The sequence below is a fragment of the Centrocercus urophasianus genome, unplaced genomic scaffold, assembly GCF_019232065.1.
Source record: "Centrocercus urophasianus isolate 14NV4802_14NV808 unplaced genomic scaffold, USGS_Curo_1.0 seq_28, whole genome shotgun sequence".
Taxonomy (NCBI): domain Eukaryota; kingdom Metazoa; phylum Chordata; class Aves; order Galliformes; family Phasianidae; genus Centrocercus; species Centrocercus urophasianus.
Window position 1 is genome coordinate 6,148,925 of NW_024884844.1, and position 16,939 is coordinate 6,165,863.

The 16,939-nt window shown below is 41.4% G+C and overlaps 2 protein-coding genes across 4 annotated transcripts; one reads left to right on the top strand and one right to left on the bottom strand.

Annotated features, from left to right (window-relative positions):
• Window positions 1-557: 557 nt before the first annotated feature.
• DBI (diazepam binding inhibitor, acyl-CoA binding protein) lies at window positions 558-4,061 on the bottom strand. Its single transcript, XM_042827377.1, has 4 exons — window positions 3,954-4,061; window positions 3,736-3,853; window positions 2,223-2,285; window positions 558-858 (listed from the first exon to the last, which is right to left on the bottom strand). The coding sequence occupies exons 1-4, from the start codon at window positions 3,960-3,962 to the stop codon at window positions 785-787; spliced, it is 264 nt and encodes an 87-aa protein (XP_042683311.1). The 5' UTR covers window positions 3,963-4,061; the 3' UTR covers window positions 558-784.
• Window positions 4,062-4,293: 232 nt separating this feature from the next.
• CUNH2orf76 (chromosome unknown C2orf76 homolog) lies at window positions 4,294-12,955 on the top strand. 3 transcript variants are annotated; one of them, XM_042827390.1, is made up of 6 exons: window positions 4,294-4,363; window positions 5,100-5,252; window positions 6,939-6,989; window positions 9,653-9,690; window positions 9,817-9,898; window positions 12,769-12,955. In XM_042827390.1, the coding sequence occupies exons 2-6, from the start codon at window positions 5,120-5,122 to the stop codon at window positions 12,843-12,845; spliced, it is 381 nt and encodes a 126-aa protein (XP_042683324.1). In that variant the 5' UTR covers window positions 4,294-4,363; window positions 5,100-5,119; the 3' UTR covers window positions 12,846-12,955. The 3 variants fall into 3 exon arrangements, with proteins under 3 accessions (XP_042683324.1, XP_042683325.1, XP_042683326.1); XM_042827391.1 differs by having other exon boundaries at window positions 4,354-4,426; XM_042827392.1 differs by lacking the exon at window positions 4,294-4,363 and adding an exon at window positions 4,869-5,005.
• Window positions 12,956-16,939: the final 3,984 nt, after the last annotated feature.

Genomic DNA, 16,939 nt, shown 5'->3' on the forward strand with positions numbered 1-16,939 from the left:
CCATGTAAGTGTTAAACCAGTGATTCACCCCTCACTGTAGCTGCAGTACATGGCAACACCAAAGCTCTGTATCTACAGTGGTAAGGCATAGGGGGTATCAACAGCTCATCTGTCTGCAGAACTCTTTCTTTCACAGAGGACGCTTTGTGTTCAGATCCTGAGAATCTGCCATATCTAACACTGCTGTTCAGGGATAACATCTCCAAGAAGCACTGTATGGAAGATCATTTGGCAGTTGTTGAATCAATCTGAACACCTCAGGCAACAACGACCAAGCACCGTGTTCTAAGCATACAAAGCACCAGACACAGCCTCAGTGGTAATCTCTGTGCTCCAGCTTTTGTCAGTTCCAATTTATCCACAAGAAATTCCCAAAGCAGCACCTAACATCACCGGTTTGGTTTGGATACAAGTGAAACAGATTACTAAGGCCCCCTGGCGGCACGACTGGAGAGGTGAGCGCTAACCACCGCTTTAACCTTAGCGTTTAAAAGCTGTGACACAGCCACTCGTGAATGAGCTCAGAATAATTCCTAGGGGACGACCATCACAACAGCTAAAGTATCAAATGCACTTTAATGAGTTCCAGATTGTTTTGTTCTCAAAATTCAAATGGTGTCAGTACATTACACAGGTATGTGACCTCCCCCTGAACTACAATCATCACAAGAACAGGCTACAGTATACTTCATATTTAAAACCATCAGCATCATAAATCATAGTTTTCCACAGTATTAGAAATAAGGCATGTTTCAGATGTGCAAACAGATGCTCTATCCAGTCCTCAGATACCATATTTGCCCTTTAGCTCTTCCACTTTTGCTACATAAGCTTTCATTGCATCTTCTTTGGACATTCCTGAAAGACAAACAGAGGAAGCAGTCAGAATACATACAGTGGCTCAACAAAATGCCCCGAGGCAGCTTTTCTTTGAGCAGGGACACATAAATGCAGAGACAACTGAAGCCTGGTGACAACAGTGTCTCCGCTTCATCAACTCAGAGTTTGATTCACAACAGCTGTTCTTCCTGTTCCTCTACCCTGCAAGATTCATGAGCCTGCTCATCTACAAATACATCCATGCTATATTCATCACTGTTTATTTGCCTGATCAGACAATTTTAATGCTCCCTTATGCACTGTTCTGTTGACTATTCAGAGATAGATCTTTGAACATTTTTCAGTTTTGACTCCCTTCTATATGGATGTTGCTGATTTACATATGCATTCTCAAGTCACTATTAAAGGAACAACTTTCTGACGTGTTACTTACTGCAGCGCATCTGTTTTGCCTTTCTCTCAGCTAGAATCACTGCCAAGTTCTCCACATTCAATAAAACATTTCCCTACTGTAGCTGGACAGAAGAAACATGATCAGCAATAGAATAACTCCCTTAGCAGGCATCTTTTTCAGTATCTCAGCCTGCACCTGTACAATCGCATTACATAAAAGATCCATGAGCCTTTGTTAAAGTACCTGCCACAAGCGTAGAGTCACTCAGTTCTGAGTTAGGAATTAAAACAGCCTTCAGCATTAGGATAGTATTTACATGCAAGTCACAGCTCCCTGCTATACTACTTCACAGCATAGCAGAGAAGCTTAATAGGGTCACTTGGCTATGAATCCAGTATCAAAGTTTTGAACAAAATTGCTCAACGGTTTTACAGCAAAGCTATATTTGTATGGACAACAACTAGACAGTGCTTTAACTCTATTAACTCAGTTCCCATTTACTGTAGGAAAGCTATTCAAACAACTCAGACTGCATTTAGATGTATGCTGGCTTGGTTGAAACACTAGAAAAACCACATTTTCATAGCTTAGACTCCTTGTTATGCTCCTCAGCAAATATCCCAGATATTCTGATTAGAAAAACTCTAGAAGAAAAAGAACAACTGGAAGGAACTGGAGGAGCAGATCACTGTGAGGTACTGCTAGGCTGGGACTCAGAAAGGAGATTTAAGTTTCTGCTGCTGCTACAGTTTGCCTTTGTGTAACATTTTCATCCAGCTGGGCAACTTATATCTTAAATCTTCTTCTGATAGACAGCCTACATTTTTCAGAACTATTTCTCCCTTGCAGAGAATAAGAATTATGATTTTATACTCCTAAAGCTCCTACAAGGCAACACCATTTGATTTCTTGCTGAACCACATGTGGTTCTCTGAGTAGTTTCCCTTAGTTTTATTTATTCACTTTTAATTTTTAAGTAGACACTTACCTTTCAACGCATTCCAGGCATCCCACTTTGCTTTGCCTTTGAAGTCAAGCATACCAGGGCGATCTAGGAGAAAGGATAAGCAGCACAGTTAGTTTGCGTGGCCTGGCTGTAGATAATTCTGACTCTTTTCCTGAAGCCTATTTAGTTCTTAACCATGATAAAATACTCTGGTTCACCTTAGCAGCTACCCCTTTCTAACCTGCAGTCAGAAGCACACATGCTACTGGTAGCAGTAGAAAAGCTCTCTGTCAAATTCCTTTAAGACAGCAGCATCTGAACAGAAGAGCATCAAATGGTGCCATTTGGTCTCTCACTGCACTTTTTGAAAAGAATACTGCAGCATAAAAACAAGCTGATTAAAGAACATCAGCTCTAAAGTGAAGCAGAAATGTCCTTAGGTCATGAAATGCCCAAAGACAAGAAATCAAAAGCCAGTAATATAAAGCTTAGAACATCTTATCATCAAGTTAATAGTATGTTTCTAACGAAGTACTTCCTTTTGTTCTGTCATCCTATGAGTATAGGCACTGAATTCTAACTCATCTCATTACAAGCCACACTGTAGCCAAACAGAGAACAGGGTTAGGTGTGGATGTGTATATGATCAGTCTTCATTTGACATCTATTCTGTTTTCACTTCCTCTGTCTCAATAAATACAGTTCCTGAGATTATCAATTAAACAGCACTGGTAAGTAGCCTAACCATTAGCCACAGAGGTCCTTTTGTGCTGTGCACAGAAATAGCTGGCAGCTGTACTTCTCTCCAGCACAAAAACCTATCAGCTTACTCTTAGATTGCTTTCCCAGACAACTCAGCTATTGCTTATTGCTTCACTGCAATGCAACCACTTACAGACATGCTGGTACATTAACAGCTCTACAGCACCACTTCACTTTGGTAAACTAAAACACTGAGCTCCAACCATGACAAAAGGATTACATCTTGAAATCAAGCTCAGTTCTTTCACCCCCCAGTGCTGTCTGTCATAGGGGGAATAAACAACTACATACACCCACACTTATCATTTCCAGTACATTTCCTTGCCTGCTCTGGATTCAGTCAACACTCAGAAACCTTCGGAAACAACCAGTTCAGGAGGCCAGAGCCCCATCGCAACACCCCTTTTCTTCCTAGCTCTGGTTTCTCAAGTGCTACACAAGGTCACTAAAGACAGGGTTCATTCTAAATGCTGGTCACAGTCTGAGCTTTAGTGGCATCACAAGCAGCAGCAGGGATTTGGCACAGCGCTTCTGCAGAAGTATTTCTGCTGCAGTTCTTCCATGATATTTGATTGCAGCTTGATATTTGACTGCAGCTTTTCTAAGTATTCCTTCTCCTGTACGCATCCCGGGTTATTTTCCTGCTTTAGTTTTCCAGTACTACTTTTAGCGCTCTAGTTTATCACTCTTCCTAGTGCTGCCCACACCTGACCAAACGTGCTCACACTGAGCAGCATCCCTGCCCTAGCAGCCCCCCACTGACGGAGGTGCCCAGCAATCCCGCAGCACGTACCCGTGTTCACGTCGCCCACCGTGGCCTGCTTGTAATGGCTGTACACGTCGAGCATCTCCTGGTCCGTAGGCTGCGACTTGAGCTGCTTCACCTCCTCAGCTGCCTTCTGGAACGCGGCCTGGGGGAAAAGGCCCCATAGCAGGACGTGGGTCAGCACCGAGAAGGAAGAAAGGGACGCCCGCCCCGCGGCCCCGCGGCCCCGCCGCCGCCGCCCCTACCTCAGACATGGCGACGAACCCCTAACACCGCGCTCCGCAACTCTGCCGCACCGCCCCGGCCGCTCTGCCGCCTCAGCCCTCGCCACCGAGCCCGCTGGCCAATCCCGGCGCCGCGGCTAACAACGCGCCAATCGGCGCTCGCGGGGGGAGGGGAAAATTCGGGGAAAGAACCAATGGAAAAGCAGCGCCGCATGGGAGAGCTATGGGGAGTCTGCCCACCTCGGCACGGGGCTTGGACATTGCCCGACAACGAGGCGGCCAGGATTGAGGGGCGGGGACGGGGCGCATCGCAGCCAATCCCGCGGCTCGGTTTGTTCAGGATCCGTATCACCCGTCAGATGTGATTGGTGAGACTGCGCAAGGGGGCGGGGCGGAGGGCGAAACCCGGAAGTAACGGCTGCGGCCTTGCGGTAAGGTTGGGAGCTGCTCACGCTCCTCTTCCGGGGTGTGGGGCAGTCGCCATTTGTCCCTGGGTGCGTGAGGGGAGGCTGGGGGTGGGCTTGTTTGAAGAGGGGCTTGGGCTGGTAAAACAGAGCAGTTGAAAATTCTGCTCTCTATCAAAGGAGTGTGAAGCACGTGGAGCCGTTCTCCATTCATGTCATTACGAATTAACCCCATTAATTCTGCTAGTAGAATTCTGCTAGTATCCCATGAGAATTATTTGCATGTAAGTGGAGGGGAGTTTTCAGTCCCTGAAAGGAGGTGAGAAGGAGCATTGTGTAACAGCCCGGGGATCTTTTTGGGATATTAATGTACAACATAAATACATTTAAAAAGGTTTGCTTTTGATCGCACCAGTACGTTCTTTTAGAGCACAAGGGTACGGCAGGTAAAATCACCCAAACGACAAATTGATCACTTGCATTTATCCATAACATTCTTGTCTGCTTAGCAGAGTCGGGTGCCGCAGTACACAGTGCACACATGGGCTGCTTCACTTGCAGGGCCAATAAAACCCTGGGTAACTGCTTGAGATTCCATTGCTGCTTCTGTAGAACTACTGAAAACAAAGCCCTGAGAGGCACTCTGCTATGAAAAGTCTCCTCATGTGTGTGAGTCTATCACTGAGGCTTACCTGCACCTTGTTTTCCAGCTGTGCCCATGCACAGAGGAAAGTCAATAGTTCCTCTCTTTGATGTTTTCCAGGTTATTTAAAATTAATTCTCATGTCAGCAGAAAGCTCAACCATCACAGTTCGCCTTGTTCGCTCCTTTGAGCACCGGAATTTCAGGCCTGTGGTTTATCATGGAGTTAACTTGGATCAGACAGTGAAGCAGTTCATTGCTTTTGTGCAGAAGGGTAAGGGATTGTTATTTATTTGCTTGTCCTTTTTGTTGTCAACCCTATACTAGAAAGCAAAGTGGAAAAAAATGTGGGAATTCTGTGGCTTTGGAAGAGATGCCAGATTTGTATTTTGTCCCCTGTGCTCTCCTCCCTTGGATGAGAGGTCTGCCCCTAATGAGAGCTTCCACTGTGCCATGCCTGCATTTGAGTGCACTGCTATGTCTGCCTAAATCCTCCCAGTGCTCCATCCTTTTTGACTGCCAGACAAGGGCATTGCTACACTTGGCTCCATGCCTCGGGCTCCTTGGGCGGTGCTGTCAGGCAGCTATTCAGAAATTAACTGGGGGAAATAAATAGATTTTAAGGAGCTTTTGATCCATAGGAGTTGCACCACTGTGTGGAATGTGGGAATGAAAATCTGTTTGCTATTTGTGAAAGGAGAGGGGATTGTGAAAAATTGTTTTTGACACTGTGAGATCTGCCTGCTCGCTTCTGAGTTTCTGTCCTCGTCTTGAGCTTTGTGGTACAGATTTACTCCTCTATGGACATTATGTTTCCAGAGCCTGTCTGAAAGTGACAGTGTATCTAAAGAGTAATAGATGCAGACCAGCCCACGTAGCAACTCATTAGTTAGGGTGTTAACTAATCTTGCAGGTATATTTCTTCACATCTAAATTGAGACATTCAAAGTGTGGAGATCAACAGGCTTTGATTCATTTATTTATTTTGCATGATGTCAGCTTAAACAAGTCTGGAACTGTTGCAACTGATTGCATTTGAGCAACTTCTGGGATATTGCCCTGAGCGTCACAGCTGTACTGTGTTTTCAGCAACTTCCTTTCTAGTAGACAGTGATTGGCATGGCTAGATCTTAGGATGCTTTTAGAGAACGACAAGCACTTTCAGAGCATATGGTACAGCTGCAGTTATGAAAAAGAAAATTAAAAAACACACACACACACAAAAACTTCTTGCTTTTGATGTGTGCGGTATTGTAATTCATTGTTGAGACAAAACTGGTGCCAGCTGTGTTTCACAGATGGGTATTACTGTTTCTGGTCCAAAATCCATGTTTCCTTCCTTTTCTGTAATCTGTTTTGAAGGAGGAGTTTGAGATAAGTTTCTAAACTGGATTTTTGCTTTCAGCCGCATTGTTGCCAAGTAACTGATAGCAGCTGGGCCTCACAAGGCCTGGGTAAAAACCTAGATGTCGCTGGGGACACTGGCACCAGGGAGGCTGTGTATTGTATGTATCTAAAGAGTTATTTTCTACTGTTTGGCTTCCTTGCTGTGACTGGTTAGCAGAGCTGTGTTTCCTGAACAATTCAGTTAGTAATGATAGTTGTTAGGATGCTGGAGTGTAAGATAGTGAGAGATGCTGAACTTTGAACCATGCGAACCATTAACAGGATGTTTCTGGGAGATTTCTGAAGGATCAGACTCCTGTGATCACAACCTAATTGCACTGAATTGCTGTCTGCATGGATCATTCAGTTCAGAGGGACTTCATGCTCGAGTGAAGTTAAGCCAATACGGACTAACTGCAGAATCTGAGCCAAAGGCTATATTTCAGTATTTAATACTCTAACGACTCTCCTGTGCCGAGGATTTATTTTGATGTCCAGGGTGTATGCAATGCACTCACATGCATTACTAGAAATATAGGAAGATAACTTCATTCTTTGTGATTTTCTTTAACAGATGTGCCTTCAAGAACAGGTCTTCCTCCTCCTTTTAAAGCTTACAAATACGGTGGGTATTTTTTCTTAATTTATCTCTAGCAAAATGCAGCTGTAATCTTTCATACCAATTTAGACAGTTTAGGAGACTGCTATTTTAGCATAATCATGCTGGTTGCAGTGCCTGCCTATATTTGCAGCTCTTGTAGTTGGGATGATTATACCTCCAGGATCTGAAGAACCTGACCATTGTTTTGAGCTTCTGTATTTATCTTTGAATTAGGCTGCATGCTGTATGTTCTTTGCTAATAGGTAGCAATATTTTTTGATATTAATATTTTTATTACTTTTATAAGCACCTTTCAGCTCTATTTTTACTTTACAGAACAGCTTGTGACCTCAAACACTTTGAAACTGTAGTTCCATTTGTGCATATGTATTTGGGTATGTTTTTACTAATTGTGAGATCAAAAAGGATCCTGAAGCAGGAGCTTATGGCAGTAGAAGGAAAATGCATAAAACTCATATTCGTAAATAATTTACATAATATGAGAGGAGCAGGGGAACATCACTCAAAGTAGATAAGAAAGCTCTTAAATAACAGCTGGCAGAGTGAAATAGCCTGGTATCAAATTTAGGCTCAGTCTATCTTCTAATGTGAAACAATGTTTGTGTTTCTTTGTATGAAGTTTTGCATGATTGTGTGCTATCATCAATTTGGGATGGAACATACTTTCAAAATAAACTAAATTATCTCAAATCTTGGAGCGTGGTAACTCAGATGTCAGTCACATACCTTCTCCTCAGTTCAACAATTCTGTAAGTTCCCTTGGAGGTTTGTTACAAGTGATCACCTGTCTCCCATGTTCTGGAGTTACAAGCTTCTTTCTCTTCAGTGATTTTAAAAACTGACTGAGAAACCAACTTAATACATGCAAATAGCAGTTGACTCTATTGGCCTATTAAAAAAAAAGCCAAGCATGTCATTCTGATAGCTGATGGCGTGAGATGGAAACAGAAGAAGTTAGGGATTAAGATTTGCAATTGTCAGCAACAAGGAATTGAAGATCATTGTTTTTAATGTAATACTTGATGTCCTAATAGCTTGAATTTGGAGGTGCCCTTCCTCCCCCCGATATCTCTTGCTTTGCATGGATGAGGGAGTCCATCTAGGACTGCAGTTACATGCCTGATGCTGCCTGTCCCTGCTGTTTGTTCTTTCTTCACTTTTAGTTTTGCCCAGAGCAAATGTTGTGGCTGAGCACCTGATTGTGTTGCATAGGACTGTGCATAATGTGGATAAAAAACATCACAGAACTTCACAACCTGTTAGGCAAGTTGGAGAGGGCCTATTTCTGTGGGATGGTACCAGCTATGCTGAAATTTTCACAAAAAAAAGCCCGAGTTCCTCACCTTCCCCATAGGCTGTGAAGCATACCTCCAGGTTCTTGATTTTTGGCATCTCTTGTGTGTTCTATTATCTCTATTGTATTTTGGTGATGAAAGGGCAGGAAGACTTCTGCATGAACAGTGCTAGTAGAAGTTACACATCATTAGACTGAGAAGAATTCTAGGCCATCTTCTCAACTTTCCACCCCAACATTACCTCCTTTTTGCTGATGATGCTGGCCTGAGTGCCATCTTGTCCCATTGACAGCTTCTCCACTTTTTCCTCCCATAAATATGGAACAGTATGGGTGATATTTCTGACACAGAAGGCCACTTCATATTTACTGCCATGAAGGATCCACTACAAGATAAAAAAAAAAAAAAAAAAAAAAGAAGAAAAAGCTGGGAACACAATAGAGTGGAACTAAATTGAGATGAAACAACAAAAACAATTGAGAGGATGCAGCTATGATGAGAAGAAAGTGCAGTTTCATCTCAGTGACAGTTAGAGAAAGCATTTAATAACTCAAATGAGAACACAATAACTTACTGGATGCCAGTGGTAAAGATGTAAATAAAATATAGTCAATAGATCAGAGAACAACTGTGCCAAAAACAGTGAAAGAGGAAATGTGGCAAAGTACACCTAGAAGCTTAAAACTTGGAGGATTGCATTTGCTGTGGTAGAATGGTTTCATGATCACTATATGTTTTTGCCATGATTACTTGGTCTGGTTGCAACACTTTAATTCAACACTGCATAAAAATATCACAGAGATACAAAGAGAGTGTAGAAAGAAAAGAGAAATTGTGCACGTTAATGGAGAAAGAGCTTGCTCAACAATTTCTACCATGGGTACTTTCTTCATGGGAAGGAAGATCTTGAGGAATGATCTGAAGTGATCAGGTTGCTGTGCCTTCATCACTTGCTTCTTATCCACTGAGCTGCAGTAGGTGCAAGCACATTAATACTGTTTGTCCTGCCCCATTGCATGTGTAAAACCTGTTTGGTTAGAACACCCTAACTGGTATTTTGACATACGTATATTTTGCTGGCAGTTGGGATGGCTACTTAGTTATTGTAATTCAAGCAGTAGACAGAAGATCCTTAAGTCGTAGTGCCTTAATGCTGGAATGACTGGTGTAAGACTGGCTGCAAGATTGGGAAACCAAAAGGTTTTCTCTTTCAGACTGAATTGTTAGTAATAAAGACAATTTCAGACAATTGTTAATAATAAAGAATTTTTCAATCATAGCCCTTTGTTACTTTTTTCTTCCCTAAGTATAACTTCCAGCATTGCCTGCATAATAAGCCTTATTTTAGGAAAACACTGTATTTTCTTTCAGATACAATGAAGATTATTCACCAAGCTCACAAATCTAAGGTATGGCTATCTGCTGCTTTCTTCCTTTTTACACGTTTTAATGCAGGCAGACCTCTGCACTGTAAAACAGGACTGGAACAAAGACAGTAAATTCTTATCTTTGTGTTCCTGTTCTCTAATTTGTAGACTGGTGATCTAGTAGTGAGTTTGGAAGATGATGACAAACTGATTTTGAAAGAAGACAGCACACTGAAAGCAGCTGGAGTAGGTATGAGGACACTTATATTGACTGAAGGTGCTGTTCATTGTGGTTGTCATTAAACTGATAACTGGCTGATTGTTTGGATAGCCTGCTGAAAAGTAAATGGTATTCCTGATGCTCTTTACACTACTTGATAATTATTCTGGGAAGAAGGCAGGATAATATACATTCAAATCATTGAACTGAGGGCAGTGGGTATCTGCACTCCAAATGTTCAGAATACAAATTGTGATTTTAGAAGGTATGCTTATAATTCTGCAGAGAGCAATTTTAAATGATTGGCAGATAGGTTATTAGTACCATGCCTGCTTAGTCTTACCAGTAACATTTAAACTGATGTTTTGGTTAGTAATGTAAGTAGTGGAACCAATATGGAATAATGAAACAAGATTAGATTTGTTTTAGTGTGCAACGTACGGTTCCTGATAGTCAGATTGCATGGAAAACTCAAGTAATGTCATTTAGAGAATGTGCTGAACGTAGCATGAAGTTGAAGCTTGACCTGATTTCTCACATTTTGACAGGGGATTGCATATAGGGCATGTCATTTGGTAATAATGTAAAGAAATGTCTGTCATGATGAAATTGATGGTCCCTGGATGTCCTTTGGGCTTCTCATAAATGTGGCTGAATGGCTTTGTGGCAGCAGGGCACTTCAGGGAATGTAGTCACATTCCACCTTGATATGGACACACACTCGTTTGATTGTGCTTTGCCTAGCTGTGGTGCATAACTCCCTGCACTCTAAGTGCAGAGGTGTCAAAGAAAGCTCCCTCCTGCTCCTGAAGTCCTCTGATTGCTTCCCAGAAATAATACATGTATTTTTTTTCCTTATGGATTTCTTGGCTCTTTTATCTCATTTAGTGTGAAAGGTTTCAAAAAGTAGAGCTGCTGCCATTTGGCCATTTACTTTTTGATGACATGAGGGGAAGGGGTTTCTTCATTGCTTTTCTCTGGGACGTACCACAGCTGCCTCAGTATGCCTTTCCCAAAAGTCATTGTCATCTTTGGCTTTTTTTAAACTAACCCAGAGCTTTTCAGATAGGAGAAAAGTAATTCCTCAGGAAGGAGGATTATTGGCACTTAAGCCTTATAGATTTGTAGTTTAGCTAGCAGAAGCTTCGTTTAAGCATGATTCTCATCTACCTAAGATGCAAAAGGCAATACAGCTCAGAAGAGAGACTGATGACAGCACTGAGTGTTACACTGGAGTTGGTAGTATCCAGAGCTGTCCACATTCAAAAAGGCATTAACAAATATTTGTACACATCTTTGCAACTGAGACTGTAGCTACAGTGCTGAAATGGTTCAATGTGATCTCAAAACAAGTATCAGAACATTGAGGCTAGAGAAGAGCCGACTGCTCTGTGCATATGTATAAAGAGTTTGGTGGCTTATTAAGAGAAGGAAACAATTTAGGGTATTCTACAATTTTGATATGTTCCAGCATGTATTGACCAGAAAATTAGCCAAGTTAGGCATGGAGTCTTTGTAGTAAAATCTTCTAGCAATCCTTCCATGAGAAGTAGAAGATAGGAAATCAACAAAGTGAAGCATGATAGCAAGTACCATTACTTATCATTTTGTACACTTACAGCAGAAAGACTTGAAACCTCCTATGGGCATATTATGTCTTTTTCCATTATTTAGTCTGGATAAGATTTTCTAGAATAAAACAATTTCTGTTAGAAAACCTGGGAAATTTGGAGACTGGCAGATGTTTTTTTCTAAGCTGCATTTGATCATCTTTGACACTTAACAGGGTTAGGTTAGGAAATTGCAAGTTTGAGGGCATTAGATAGGTATCCTTGTAAAAGCCTCTGTGGTTGTGGTTATTGTTACAGCTATGATCTAGTCAGCAAAGTTAGTGCTCTTTTTTTTGAAGTAGGGTGTATGTAAATAAAGCATTCGGGATTCATTGCTAACAGTCTTGTCTGTTTTCTAGTTGAGATTCTAAAACCCCTTCTGCTATTTTCCCCTCCCCCCCCCCCCTTTTTTTTTTTTTTAACAAGACAAGCAGTCTTCATTAACTTCAGGTTTAATTTGAAAAATGAGTGTGGAACTTATTGGCTCAGCAGCTTAAAGAAGTCCATGTTTAATAATTGTGAAGGCTTTCCATCAGATTTGTCTCTGTTCTGAATTAGTAATGTTGCTGACTTATTGTTTTAGAAGAGGAAGTCCTTGACCTACTGGGTTGAAAGAATTGTGACTGCTCTGAACCTTTGTGGGTCCTTTAGCTCTGCCATATCCCCTGTGAATAATTAGAGGTATTTGAAGGTATTGCTGGAGAAGCCAATTTGTGTCTTTCACTTTGCATATTGTTGAAGCCTCATGAATTAATCATCAGCAGGGCAAAAAATTGACTTCTTCAGACACATATTTTGATGGGTCATAAGGGAGAGCGTAAAGTGATCTGTAAAATATTCTACTGATCCTCTAAGTATTAGATTATTATACCTACAGGCTAATTTCATGGAAGAAAATAGTTTCTTTTTCTTCCCTAAAAGACAAATGCACAAAAAAGAAAAAGTTACACTTCATTATTTTTCTGGCATTTGAAGGCATTAGAAATACAATCACTTAATTCGCTGAATGCAAAACAGACAATTCTGTAGCCTACATTAAACAAATCTTCTCGTTTATGTGCTTGTATGTATTCAGGTTCTTGTTCTTCTAACACAGTAAAGCTGTGCATTTAGTACTGGAATCTCTTCAGTAAAAATATGAGGTGGTGGGAGGAAGGAAATGTTTGGTGATTTATAATTGGCTTTGACCAACAAGTCATCAGTTGTCTTCTAAGGCTCCAAGTAGCTGCTTGTTGTTTGTGGTGGTTCATTACCTGGTGTGCTAAATCTTTAATTTTTTATTTGTTCTAGCAAATGAGACCGAATTAGCATTCTTCTGTGAGGAAGATTACAGAAACTACAAAGCTAATCCTGTTTCGGCCTGGTGAAGATCCCAAGAGATTGTTTTGTTTTCCCATACTTGTTGTAAATCTTCCTTGCCCTGCTTAATGACTTTTTCTTTAAAAGATCAATAAATCCTCGAGGATTGCTTTGCAAACAGTGCAATTCCCTTCCTATAGAAATTAATTTCTGCCAATATGCTGAGACTTAGAGAGGGAAGGCTGGGGAACGTGCATGGGTTTTTTGCCTCCTTCCTCTCACATTTCTTTTCCCTTTGCTTTTCTTTCACAATGGAGGCAGTGCAAATGCTCTGACCTGTGGCACACATTCCCAGTACGATCCTGCAGTATTATGTCAGCTTCATATTGAGAATATACACCACACAGTAAAAACCCCTCTCAGTAGTAACTTGTAATGAAAACTGATGTTTTTGTGACTGTTTCAGAGAGCTTGACAAGAGAAACTCTGTATTTCAAGTAACAGATTTACTCCACTCACTTTGTTTAGGTTCTTTTGTTTGAATGGTGCAGACTGGCAAGTGTTTCAGGCTCTCTGCTGGTGAAAGCTTTTCTTTATACTTCCTTCCAGCCCTCCTTAGCATGCTGAAACAGAAAATAACTGTTTAGAGGCATTTGTGTTCCAGGAACAAGCTTGCTTGTTACTACACTGCTTTATGAGAATACCTTCTCATCCAAGGTAGAAACCAGAGTTACGCCAGGGCTTCACTGTGCAGAAATGGGAGTTGGGCATTGTTACAAGTAGTCTCAAGGATCAAGGTTTCAGTTTTAAGAATAAAACCCAAGTGATTGCATTTTTGCAAGGAGAGGCTTAGTCTGACAACAGATGGGATTGATTCTTTCCTGCTTTCCAAGCACCAAATGCTCTGTTGCTATCTGGTAGTTCTTGGTATTTCCAGACTTTCCTGGAATTAACCAAATTAAGAACAATAAATTAAGAACAAGAAGAAAGAAACAATCATGTATCTAGTTTAGAAAGACAGTTACAAAACTGCTTTCTAGGGGCTTGCCAAGTTGGGACTGTGTCTTTAAGCCTTTCTTCACTGAAATAGAAATGATTCTGGCTCTCTGCCTTTGTTCTGCTAAATCAAATGAGATCTTGTGCAATTGCTTTAGGCCCATACATCTACCCTCAGTTCTGGGTCAGAGCTGACAGCACCATTTCCACTAGAGACTCTCGAGAGAAGTAAACTTACAGTTTTCTAGAACCTTGATTGTTAATTTTTTATTGGCATGATAGTGAAAACAGATGTATGACTTCCAAAGCTTCTAAATAAAAGTTCTTTTTGCTTTAGATGTAGGGCTGATGCATTGTTCCCACCTCATTTTCTCCATCCTTCCTGACAACTCTGTGGCTTAAACTGGAGACCTTTCAGGTAGCTACTATTAGTTACATTAAAGCAATGGAAAGTGCAACATGACAGCAGAGCAACAAGATCCCAGATCGCAGCAAGTGACAGTGCACTCAGACACGACAGCAGGGGGAACAGAAAATAAGAGAAAGAAGCTGCTTACCTTCACAAGGCCTGTAAAGTCCTCAAGCAGACAGGGATCTTCAGACAAAATGTCCTTATCTTTCCCCCTGCCAACCCTTAAATGATGTCTGGGAAGGGATGGAGCCAGGACCTGCCCCTTCCACTCACTCAGGTACATTGCGTGCATCTGAGTTCCCCTGGGTTGGCCCTGCCTTCCCACCAGGTGCTCAATCACTGGTTCAGGCTGTGACTTAGCATTTCCACTAGCCAACAGTGTTGCTTCAAACAGTGTTATTCTTCTGTGAAAGAGGTCTGCTATTAAAAAGGAGATAGTGTATTTATCTTGTAAGCACACCTATGTTACTGTGTTCTCTTGACATTTAAATGCTGATGTGCATGCTCTGATGAATTTATGGAAAACGTTTAACACATCCATCATCTTTCAGTCCAAGCCTCTTTCTCTTGCTGGTCCCTGCTCCCCTAATGAGGTTTGTCTGACAGATTTACAGTATTGACTGTAGCTGTGTGGGAAGTAGATGGCATACCAGAGAAAGCAGTGTCTTGGACTGTCCTACCACGGCATCTCGATGATAGCTTTCAGCATGTCCAGGCTCACTGAGTGAAGCTCTTCACTGAGTGAAACTCTTTGCTTCTGTTGTGGGAATTCTAATTTGGTCTCCAACCCTCTCAAACAGATTTGGATTGGTTTTGTGATCCCTTCTCTTTAAAGAACTGATGTTTGAAAGAAATGTCAATGTCCTTTCTGTAGTTACAGCTTGTACAGTACGGGAGTTCAGCGTGTCACTGAGCATGTTGCAGTGAAGGAGCAATTCTACAACATCAGCAAGAAAACTGTAAATGTCTTAATGCAAATGAAGAATTGTGTCTGTTGCTCTAGATGAGTTTCTCTTTCCAAAGGAAGAGTTAAAGCAGTGCTCTCTGAGCTCTGTTCTTCCTTGCAGTGGCACTTTGCTGGCTCCTTTCTGCAGCAGCACAGTAGAGCCTTTTGTAATGTTGTCCATGACCATACTTGTAATCTGGATTCTTCCTGAAGCGAGTTTCTACTTTTTTTAATAATACTTTTTACAAAACAAACAAACAAACAAAACCAAAATACCCTCAAGCCACCACGAAACCATAGATAATAACAGAGAACTTTTAAAGATTGATTCTGTTCCAACACTTTGGTTGGGATATGGTGTAGCAATGCGTGTTTCAAAATTGGTTTGATTCCAAGATTGTTGTACACTGAATGAAATCTGGGAACATGGGCTAATAAATTACTGAAGTCTGAGATGTGTTGTTATGAAATCCTCTGTATATTAAAGGAAACCACCCACATAGTTGATACCAAACTTTGTTAACCTGGCAGAAGGCCATGAACAGTGTTAGTTCACAATAACTGTTGATAAAAGGTGACTTCTGCTCAATGTATAGTGGGATAGATCGTATAATTTTACTCTTATTCTTTGACATTGTGGGGTTAATAAGGATTCATTTCACTATGTGACATCCTTGGAACATTTCACCACCCTTATTATGAACAAAAAGAGCAGTATCCAGGGTGGATGCTGAACTAAGAGGCATCTTCTCCTTGGTTATAGAAATGTAGCAGGGAAAAGTGGTCAAACTGGGAGTTGGGGAACTACCATGCTTCTCAGAGAATGAAAACTGCTTCAGAGATTGGAGTTTTGGTTAGGAGGCATGGGTGAATAGCTGCTAAAGGAGAAGAAATGGTGAAAGGAATTACCATGAGGAGGGATAAGAGGTATTTGTGAGTGAGTAGACACAGAAAATCTTGTATGTACAGCTCTAGTGGCTTATATATGCCACTGGAATAGTGCTGATTTTTATACCAGTAAGGGTATGAAAATGGTTTTTTTGTATCGTTATGCATTTCAATCATTTTTTAGAATTGAATGCAGAAATGGATGTATGATGTGTGCTGGTTTTTTTCTGGCTCTGGTATATTTCTGCATGCTGCTGCTTTGGTGTAGTTTTCTGTCTGCATATATTCAAGTTGCTCCTTGAAGATGCGAGAGTTAAGAACTTGGCACAGCTGAATGAAATGCTGCCAGTGACACAGAAGAGTCCTCAGAGATCACCACCATTAAAGTTGTGCAATTGCTTTATCTGATGAAAACGTTCTCAGAGTTGATCCAGAGATAAGCTGTAAGCTGTGATGTTTCTCTTTCATTCTGAGTATTCAGCACATCCCCATGGATCGTTCACTTAAAAATGAACTTGCAGGTCACAGTGCATCATTTGACACAGTGATGACAGGACATTTGTGGGCTCTGTCCTTGGGAGCTAAGAAATCTTGAATGTTCAAAGAACTAGAATGAGAAAACAGAACATCTGATACTCATTCTTGGTCTCATTTGACTGATACGATCTTGGCTTTAGAGGCACTGGCAGCTGGCTGGAGGCATTAAAAATGCTTAAGGCAACTTGCACACTTCTGCTTATTGAACAGTTTGTTGGACTGAGCTCAGCCTTGCTGTCTGGCACCACTTGGCACCAGATCTTCCTTCCAGGATTTCCTTCTCATAGCACTACAGGGCAAGGATTTGCAAATGAGTAATGAATCGAGCAAATATGACCAGTAGATAATTTTGCCACTCTTCATGTTAAGAAGGCACTGATTTT

Bases quoted from the DNA above. Each gene is read 5' to 3' on its own strand.
- DBI (XM_042827377.1), bottom strand. The intron at 2,286-3,735 runs GTACGTGCTGCG...CCTTTCTCCTAG, and splicing joins GGTGGGCGACGTGAACACGG to ATCGCCCTGGTATGCTTGAC. The intron at 859-2,222 runs GTAAGTGTCTAC...TTTGTCTTTCAG, and splicing joins TGCCTGGAATGCGTTGAAAG to GAATGTCCAAAGAAGATGCA.
- CUNH2orf76 (XM_042827390.1), top strand. From the start codon at position 5,120: ATGTCAGCAGAAAGCTCAACCATCACAGTTCGCCTTGTTCGCTCCTTT. The intron at 6,990-9,652 runs GTGGGTATTTTT...ATTTTCTTTCAG, and splicing joins TTTTAAAGCTTACAAATACG to ATACAATGAAGATTATTCAC. The intron at 9,899-12,768 runs GTATGAGGACAC...TATTTGTTCTAG, and splicing joins ACTGAAAGCAGCTGGAGTAG to CAAATGAGACCGAATTAGCA.